At 49.6% G+C, this 10,098-nt stretch overlaps 1 protein-coding gene across 1 annotated transcript; it reads right to left on the reverse strand.

Moving 5' to 3' along the window:
- Positions 1-222: 222 nt before the first annotated feature.
- kat14 (lysine acetyltransferase 14) lies at positions 223-9,600 on the reverse strand. The gene is made up of 11 exons (XM_080463046.1): positions 9,460-9,600; positions 9,112-9,381; positions 8,871-8,992; positions 8,531-8,652; positions 8,279-8,451; positions 7,770-8,204; positions 7,132-7,703; positions 6,677-6,810; positions 6,323-6,498; positions 6,020-6,210; positions 223-1,281 (listed from the first exon to the last, which is right to left on the reverse strand). The coding sequence occupies exons 2-11, from the start codon at positions 9,362-9,364 to the stop codon at positions 1,108-1,110; spliced, it is 2,352 nt and encodes a 783-aa protein (XP_080319172.1). The 5' UTR covers positions 9,365-9,381; positions 9,460-9,600; the 3' UTR covers positions 223-1,107.
- Between the last annotated feature and the right edge of the window lie 498 nt (positions 9,601-10,098).

Genomic DNA, 10,098 nt, shown 5'->3' on the forward strand with positions numbered 1-10,098 from the left:
TTTTAATGGAGTTTTTCAATGTTTTGTTGAACTCTCAGAGAAGGTCCACTTGATGGTGTGTAACACCGGAGAAGTTTCCTCAAACTCTCAGAAACGCAATAAGATCTGCAGATTTTCACCAGACATGACCCATTGAGAAATGAATTTTATCTGAAATGTCGTAAGTTTTGTACTCGTGGCAAACAAACATTCAACACAACAAAATCATCTCCACATCGACTGAAACGTCACGATTCAAATCGTACATTTAATCAAAAAAAATTCATCTACAAGCAAAAACACAGAGCTAGTTTGTATGTACGTGAAATTAAGGATATTTCAAGACCCTGAGACATTTTAGAAGAATTTATACAAGAGGAACCACTGGACTCCACTGGTCTATCAAGGATAGCCATCATGGTTAGGTGGCTAAATGTTGCTGGGTGGAGCGACGGGTTTGTGATAGTGCACATCAATGCCTGTGTGTGTGTGTGTTAGCGAGCACTACTGAAGGGAAAACATGAATAAATTACTTTGAATTATATTCAAAATTGTTATTCCTACATGCTCTAGCAATATGTGCTTGTTTTCAACATATGCTGCTGAATCTAAGATAATTATGTTTTTTGGTTTTTCTTTGTTATGGAAAATAAGTGTTGTATCTTGTCAATTGATAATAAAAAAAATTGGATCACAAAAAAAATAAAAAATCAGCAGAGGGAGCAGGAGCTTGGATTGAGAATCAGTGTTTCTTTAGCATTGCACCCCCTGCTGGACGTCCTGAGTAACACATGAACCGATGGACGTGAGTCACAGAGATCCTTTTAATGTCAGAAACATTCACAGAACACAGGCTGAGAACACACACACACACACACACACACACACACACACACACACACACACACACACACACACACACACACACACACACACACACACACACACACACACACACACACACACACACACACACACACACACACACACACACACACACACACACACACACACACACACACACACACACACACACACACACACACACACACACACACACACACACACACACACACACACACACACAGTGTCTGTCTGCAGGGCTCCGCGTTCGATTCCCTGCCTTGCTCAGCGTCTGAGTCTGAGGAAGAAGGCATGTCGGCACTCGCGGCTCTCCGCAGGGTAGTACTTGTCGTAGAAGTCCAGGATGTACTCCTCCACTTTGAAGCCAAACTTCTGGTACAGCAACATGGCCGGATTACTGGCCGATACGTGCAGCGTCACGTCCTTCCCCATGCACGTCTACACAAACACATAATCCAAAGAGGCGGAGGATTAGACCCTTTAATTTCATTTTCTATAAACAGACATTCCTACTTAAGTCCTATCCGTCTCCCAAGGTGGAACTTTTCTTTGACGGGGGCGATTCCCCCCTTGTAGAGATTGTCGACGGCTATGGAGCGCTGTTCCTGTGCATGCGCATCTCTCCCCCGTGATAAGTAGTCCAATCTGCACATGTAAACAAACATGGCGAACCTGTAGTGGTTTGATTCGCGGTCCGTATTCGAGTTTTATCGTCCATATCAGCCGCTTTATAGTTGAGACTCACCCGATAGCATCCGATTTGTCGTCGGTCCATACGAATGTCGGGTTCTCTCCATTTAGTTCCCATGTACAGCATATTGTTCTCTGCACACGTCTGTGGGGGCTTCTCCACCGGAAAGAACCAGGTGGTAGTTTGGGGCCAGAGCCAGACTCGGCAGCAGTTCTTTGTCTTTCCACCGGCCTATCAGGGGCTAAATGGATGCTAAGCTGGCCCCACATCGTCGCTGGGCGTCATCAGCTGGGGGCGGAGTTATCGCTGGAGTTATCGCTATCTACGAGGCGGAAGAGACGCTGAACCGGTATTGGGAAATCTACAGCGAACATGGAGCCCCGGAGTGGCGATAAGAGTAAAAATTTTTAAATAACGCGTAGAAACGAAATACTATGTCGTTCCCTCAAGTTAACAATGTGTGAGAACGAGATCGTCTAATCTGCGATGGAGGAGCCGGTGGCTGTAATTGAACCGTTGTACTGCAGAGCTCCTGCCATGTCAGCTGCGTCAGATATATAATTTAGAAGCAGTTTTCCAATGTCGTGTTTTTTTTTCTCCACGATTTTCATCGCAACATTATTGTAAATAACTTCACCTCCAGGTCTTGTACTGCGTTATGAGCGCAGGCTTGAGGTCTGCATGTGGCTGCATTGCGCTCCGCTACGAGACGCATCATTAATATTTTCTACCCACAGAACTTCTTTATAATGAAGCAACACTTTTGGTTCATCGGCAAGTAAAAAACAAACTCCATACTACTGTAAATGAAAGCTTGGATTTTTTTAGCCATAAAATAGTGCCTTTAATGTGTGTAAGTGGCCACTTACAGTATTGTTTTTGTTTTGTTGTCATTCATGTTCCGGGGTTCACCCCGCCGACAATTCATGTTTCCGGGTTGTAACTTGCCTACAAATTGTGACGTCACATGCGGGTTTTGACAGCTGACGCACACTGAGACTGACGGGCCTTGACAGCAGCGCGCAAGGAGCGACTGCTATATAAAGCATAACCGGTAGGTAATCCCAAAAGATGTCACAGAAACGCGTTAAATTAAACTGTGACATACATGTGTTGCTCTGTGTTTTTGCTTAAAGGGGACATATCATGCTAAATCCACTTTTTTAGCCCTTAAATGCATTTTGTTGTATATTTAGAGTGTTTAGAAGTACAGAAAAGTTCAAAGTAGTCTCTTCAGGTGCTCCATTGATATCTTTATATTCTGTTTTGGTCATATTTTGAGATCGGTTTCGATTTTTCTATTCTCTATTACGTTTTTTGAACAATGACGTCACAGTATTCTCAGCGGAATTGCCAAATTAGGACATCGACATTTCGAGCAATCCGCCATTTTTGTTTCTCGCTGCGATTTTGTAGTCCAACCGAAGTTACGAGAGGATAAGTCGAAATGTTCGGTTGTTGGATGTAGTAACCCACAAGCTTCGTTACACCGTCTCCCAGCATCAGAACCTTTTCGAAGTGCCTGGTTGAGTTTTATTTTTCACAGAAATGTACCCACATCTGTGGGTAAGGTCATTTTTGTGTGCGCGAATCACTTTAAGGACGACTGCTTCAGCAACCTCCGCCAGTATAAAGAAGGATTTGCCGAAAGACTTCGTCTGATTGAGCGGTCAGTTCCTTCTATCTATGGAGACGACGAACAGAGCACTTCGGTAAGCTGTATATAACGCTAAAAAGTGTGATGATAAGACGTCCCTGTCATTGTTTTGTTAGCATTAGCAGTTGCACCGTCTTCATATGTTAGCGCTGTGTGCTCGTTTTAGATTATAATGTAACTTCTGTGTTAAATAGTCGTTGTAATACAGGCAGTATTGTAGTAGTGGGCATGGATGGAGAAGTTAGTGTAAATATAGTAACACACCATTGCGTTACATCCATATGAAGACGTTGTTCTGTAGGTGCATCATCGTCATTTTCATCTCGCTCCGCCGGGTCCGACTCTGGCTCCAACATGTATGGCTGGATGGACAAATCTTCCATTGTTGACATTTTGTAAATAATGTGTGAATATAAAGTTTCTGCGCCGCTAGATAATTGTATCTGTTCTATCAAACTACAAAGATGGCCGAACAGGGTGGCGTTGAACCGAGTGTCACCTCTGCAACCTGGAGAGGAGGCGGGGTATGAAGTGTCTCATTTGCATTTGAAGAGACCGCCCCAAAACGAGTTGCTCTCAGAAGCGCATCAGAAAAGGGGTAGAAAAGGGGCCTGTGGAGCTCTAATAATGAGGAATTCAGACCCAAGCATTGCAGTTTCGCGTTGTATAGACCACAACTGTATGATTTATATGTAAAAAGGAAGGATTTAAAAGCATGATATGTCTCCTTTAAGGCAAACTCTGTTGGAGTATTGGGATCATTGAGGAAATGAGGACCGGTGTTTTGAGCCCTTGGTAGGCGAAGCGAGGTGTGTACAATGACAGCGCGTCTTTTTGTTTGTTATTATTAGTCGGGCACTGTGTATTATTGTTAGATTGAAATGTAATGAAATAAGTGAACTGATGTATTTTTTGTTCATAATATCCTGCAGTTTCACGGTGTACTGTGCTGGTGCCTGTTCTGAAGAACAATGAAAGAAAAGAAAAATAAACGTTTGCACCCGTCGAGCTCCACGCTTTCTTCTTGATGCCAAGGGCAGCTACAGTGTGAAAGACCACTTTTGTTGTTGATCAGGGTGTGTTTTTGAAAAATAAGCCCCAAACTCATTCACGTCATCATTATTATTATTGTTTATTTACTCTATGGCCACTCCGGGGCTCCGGACTAAAGCAAGACGGACGTGAAAAAACAGCAATAGAGGAGGAGGAGGAGACGAAATGTTTTCTGGCTCTTTGGTCTGCATCCGAGGTTCAGGCCAGACAAGATGGAGCGACCCGGACCAAACCGATGAATACAGTCCGTCTCCTGGTTCCTGTACATGAGCGCCACATTAGTGAAATCAGTGACGTATCACGTTTTGGAGTGACACAATGACGTGGCTCTCGCTTGGCTCCGTTAACGGTGGAAAAACAACCGATTCTTTGGCGGTGCTCATTTAAGAACCGGCCCTGAACTAGCGCCTGGTTCTTCTTGGTGGAAAAGCCCTATGTGTGGTTTCATTACAGAAACAAACATCAGCGCCCTCCTGTGGCCCGGCATACTAACTACATCGCTGTCAGTGTGTCCTGCTTAGGGATGGGATACTTTTACAGTCTTCTGGACCAAAAGGAACAATTAGATTTTTTCCAAACATGAAACTTGAATTAGAATTTTTCCCTTAAAAAAAGAACAGTCAGATGTGTATTTGCCTTCATTGGATGCTCTCAGGAATTTACACTTTTTCAAATTTTGCGCTGTTGACAAGTTAAGCCTCTCTGGGAGGTCGGAGACTGGAGAGGAATGAGGAAGTGACGTACGAGGAGGAACGCGTTCTCTCGGTCTGCAGGGAATGCTGAGTTTTGATATCGTGTTGGTGCTTTTTTTGAGGGGATATTCAACACAGAATGATCTAATACATAGACATACAGTAGTAGACCTCTATTAGATTGTGTATGTCTACACAGTAGATATACTCTAGTAGATCGTTTACTACTGTATGGTGTGAAAACTAGAGGCTCAAACGTATAGTGAAGCTCTACTATCATATGTCTACGCCGTCGGCTCGTTGGCGCAGACATTCACTACACGGGACAGATTGACGGCAGAGTTAATCTATTAAAAGTCCCTCATTAGACCTCAGGCAGGACATTTCTTCAGCAAACGGACCGTCTTCAGCAGCCACACAGCGCAGCGCTCTGGGGAGGTGATGGAGGCCGGGGGTGGAGCTCAGGGAGTCAAGGTGCAGGTTGTTTTGACTATCAGAGTAAACCGGAGTACCGGAGGAGAACCAGTACACGGTGAGAGAAAACATGAAAACTCCACACAGAAAGGCTCCTGCTGGGATTTGCTGCCTGCTTTTTTTTTAACTGGGACCTTGTGGCTGTGAGGCGAGAGGCTGTGGACTCTGTGGATTCAGGACGTGGTGAGTGGAACATGTATTAACGTATCCTATTATTTTGTCGTTAATCGTCTCCCGCTTTAGACCTTCTTCCTCTCCATGTTTTCTCCTGGCTGAAGGAGGTCTGCGTCGCAGAGTGTGTGACGTAATGCAACGTACCGCAACGCGACTTGACGTTGTGCTCGGAAATCAATAGTTAGAAAGAATCGAACACATTTAACGTGTACGATTCCCATGGAATTGATCAATTGGATTCCCATCCCGAGTCCTGCTGCAGTGTGAACGCAACTCTTTCTTTTAACGGATTAGGTCTTGTCACGTGAAACGTTGACGTGTAAACAGGGTCCAAGTCTGAACCTCTTTGTTCTCCATTCTGACGTGACCAGAGAAGAAAAGATGGATAAAGAAAACACTTGTGTGTGCGTGTGTGTGTGTGTGTGTGTGTGAGACCTGGATGAGGTGGTAGATCATGAAGGTCGCGATGCCGGCTCGTCTCCACTCAGGATGAACCAGCAGGAAGGACACGTAGGCCTCGTTATACTTCACATCAGGAACCATGAAGCCAAATCCAACCACCACCTTCTTGTAGAGCGCCACCACACTGAAGTCTGGGTACTGCAGGCACTCTGACAGGTCCACACCTTAACACACCCACACACACACACATTACCACGCATTCTACACCTGCCTGACAAACACACACAAACTGATGCATTAAGCTTGTTGGCTGTATCCTGTGTGTGTTTCTCCTACCAGGCCAGAAGCTGTGGTGACACATGGCATTGACGGAGGGGATGTGGGAGGGCCGGACGTAGCAGTAGTCGATGGGGGCGTCGGGCTCGGGGGTCCAGTTAGGATCTCCTCTGTGAGGGTACGCCCGGATCTCAGCCAGCAAGCGCAGCTTCACAGGCCGGTTTTCATAGTCCCTCCTACCCAACATGGACACAACATGAATGTGTGTGGAAAGAGCGTCTGAGAGATGAGAGGGCCTCTTTGTGCTGCATTTTACTGGATGAAAATTGCTCTATAAATAAAGATTGACTGGAAACGCGGTAAAGCAGATCACACACTGAGACAAGGACAAGAGGCCGATGGACGTGTTGTTACCTGATGAAGGGTTTGAGGAGGCGTGATGTGTACGGACTCTTGATGGTCTGCTCCAAACCAATTTCCGAACCCATCAGACGACTCCAGAACGACACGGAGTGAAGCTGCACACCACTTCTGCAAGGAGGACTGCACTACACACACACACACACACACACACAATATGAGAAAAATACTGAGGCCAATGAATTGTTGACAGCAGGAGCACAACAGAGGAACGTGGCTCCTGTGTGTGAGTGTGTGTGTGTGTGTGTGTGTAACAATCTGATGATAGAGATGGAGTGTGTGCAGTGGTATAGAGATGTTGATGTTGAGCGCTGCAGAAGACGATAAGGACTTTGAATCAGCTCAGACGTCGTCGTAGTGAAGCCGCGATTCTTTAAACGTTTGAATGAAACACTTTGAACCAGAGTGTAGAACCGTGTGTGTATATCTTTGTGTAAACGTGTGTGTACCTGGAAGCGGTCGAGGATTCGCTGCTCTTGGCTGCCGGAGCGATTGCTCCCTGTGACCCCTGTCAGTAGACCCGCCTCTTTGCCCCCGTAGATCCCTCCCACCAGACTGAGGGTGGTGCTGACCGCTCGGTCGATGTCCAGCAGGGGGAGCCCTCGCTGCCGCTTCACCTGGCGGACCAGAAGCTTCCTGTGGAGGCGTTTGGCCTGCGCGGTGACGGCTAACGCCAGCGGGCATGTGGCCAGCCTGCGCAGCAGAGTGCGCTCTTCATACAGACTGAGGGGGGCGTAGCAAGGCGTCCAGGGGGCGCCGCCGCCTCCGTCTGATTTCTCCATCCTCCGCCGCTCAGGTCCCACCGCACCGCCACAAGCCCTCGCAGACAAAGCCGGACCTTCCCTTCGACCGAGCGGCTCTTCAAAGTCGTCCTCACGTTCGCCACATTCGTCGTCCTCGCTTTCGGCTTCACGCTTGATGTAAGGCGGCGGTGGGCGGAGCTTCTTCCCGGCAGCGACGGGAGGTGGAAGGTACTCCATACCGGGGTCGATCATGCCCTCCGTCTCCATCTCCTCGTCGTCTGTAGAAAAAACAATGTGAAAACCCAGAAGGCTGGAACAGAAGCAGGCTTTAACCAGAAACTCACCGTGGAACAACGCCTGCGGCGGCATGGCATCGGGAATGAGGTCGGCCTCGGACAGCAGGCTGGGCGTGGCCGAGTGCGAGGCTGGAGTTCCCGGGGCGGAGAAGTCGGGCGAAGGCGACGGTGACGGGCTGGTGAGCGGCGTTCGGTCCGACGAGCTGAGGGAAGAGAAGTCGATCACCTCGCCCTTCTCCAGGAGGAGGTCGGGGCGGCGCCCGGCACTGCTGCCACGGCTCCCGCCCAGTTTGACGGGCGTGGAGGAGGTGCTGCGGTCGGTGTAGCCACCCGCAGCTTCTTTCTGAGCCCGCCGGATGTCTTTGGCCTCCTGCGTGCGAGAGCGCTTCTCCTTCAGCTGCATGGCGCTCTCCACCGGGTTCCTGGCTCCTCGTTTCCTCAGACCCTCCACAGTGATGACGGGCTCCACCGACGGTCTGCACACTGAGCACACACACACAGTGTTACACACACTGTCACAGAGTGTGTGTATTACAGTGTTACTGTCGGCGTGTCACCTCTGGTCTTGCTGCTGGGCCGGTCCGGTTCAGGTCTCAGGGTCGGAGGTCTGTTCTGGACCAGCTTCCACCAGCCGGGTTCTCCGAACTCCTGAGCCCCCGACCGGAAGAAGGTGGGACTGCCCACCGACAGGCAGCCGGCCACCGTGCTCCACCACGTGGACGTCTTCTTCCTGCACGCAGGCAGCAGGGGTCAGCTCAGCTCAAAGGTCAGCTCAGAGGTCAGAGGTCAGGTGTCAGTGTCGCCCTCACCTGGTACCCAGCAGGAAATTCCAGTGGCGACCGATGAAAGCACAGATATCCTCCTTCCATCTGAAGTAACCCTGACGACCCGTTCCTTCCAGGGATAGGTTGTACATGGCCAACATCACCACCTGACACACACACACACACACACACACACACACACACACACACACACACACACACACACACACACACACACACACACACACACACACACACACACACACACACACACACACACACACACACACACACACACACACACACACACACACACACACACACACCTTAATGACAGTTTGTGATACTTGTTGATGCGTTGTGTGTATCACACAAATGTGTATACCTGCTGCCAGGTGAGTCTCATCCTCTCGTAACTCTCCTTTCCGTCCTCTGTACAGTCGCTGCAGGTAAATTTGAAGAAGTTGTCTCCTTTCAGGTAGCTGGGCTGCTCCCCATGGAGCTGAGCTGGAGGACCACATTACACAGTTACACACCGAGGTCACCTTTGTGTGTATGTGTGCGTGTGTGGTCCCTGTATCAGCCCTCATGGCAGACGGAGGGCTGTGATTGGCCGGCTGCCTCACCTGCAGGGATCCACCTGTGGCAGCGCTCACAGTAGAAGGAGAGGTCCTCGCAGGCCCAGCCCCTGTCGGGCTCCTCTCCCACATCGCTGGTCAGAGAGTCTCCGCTTTGGTCATGTGACAGGTCCACCGAGCCCTGATCCTCCGACTCCACGATCAGCAGGGTCTCCCCCTCCACCTCTCCCTCCTCAAGACCCCCAGAAACCTCCTCCGACCCCCCCACCGCCGCCAGCCGCTGCTCTGCACTGCCCTCCATCTCCAGGGGTCACACCCCTGGACAGGTCACACACAGACAGTCACAGAGATGCACCTGCACAGGTAACAACCCAAGACACACACTTCAGGGTGTACCTGGATCAGCTGTCCTGTGGTCGGAGCTGTCCCTCCTCCTCCCTCCTCTGTCGCTCCTCCTCAAGCTGCTTGGTGAGGAGCCTCTGCTCCTGCAGGACCCGCAGGTTCTCCTTCTTTCTCTCCACACGCTCCAGGTCCCGCAGAACTCCTTCGTGGAGACGCTGCAGGCACACACGTGTTAGACACTCTTTAAATAAACCGATCAAATCACTTTAAACTACATTTTAATTCCCAGTGAGACGGTTTGTTTAACATTCGGGCTCGACACACTGACTGACCAGCCCCTCTGACCTCCACACACTGCTAACCGCGAGCCCGCTCGCGGCCCGGTCCCTGCTCACCTCGCGGTCCCAGGACTGTTTGAGGTGGACTCCAGCCACGGTGCTGAGGGTGAGGACCACGGAGACTCCCAGCACCACTTTAGAGGCCGCGGACATCCCGTTATCCTGCCGCTCTGCTGCTAACCGCTGCCTGCTAGCGCCGCTCTGGCTTCTTCTTCACGAGGCTGTAGTGAGCCTCTGCGGCGCCGCAGCGCCCCCTTGTGTCAGCCCACACTACCGGCAAGTTTCGACAAGGTAACCTCCAGTCAGTGTTCTGCTGGGTGATATGGGACCAACAGCTCTTTGAGATATGTTCCAG

This window comes from Lipophrys pholis, assembly GCF_963383615.2.
Source record: "Lipophrys pholis genome assembly, chromosome: 5".
Classification (NCBI taxonomy): domain Eukaryota; kingdom Metazoa; phylum Chordata; class Actinopteri; order Blenniiformes; family Blenniidae; genus Lipophrys; species Lipophrys pholis.

Coding starts and splice junctions, on each gene's coding strand:
- kat14 (XM_080463046.1), bottom strand. CDS start 9,364: ATGGAGGGCAGTGCAGAGCAGCGGCTGGCGGCGGTGGGGGGGTCGGAG. Junction 8,993..9,111: donor CCACAGGTGGATCCCTGCAG/GTGAGGCAGCCG, acceptor GTGGTCCTCCAG/CTCAGCTCCATGGGGAGCAG. Junction 8,653..8,870: donor TGAGACTCACCTGGCAGCAG/GTATACACATTT, acceptor TGTGTGTGTCAG/GTGGTGATGTTGGCCATGTA.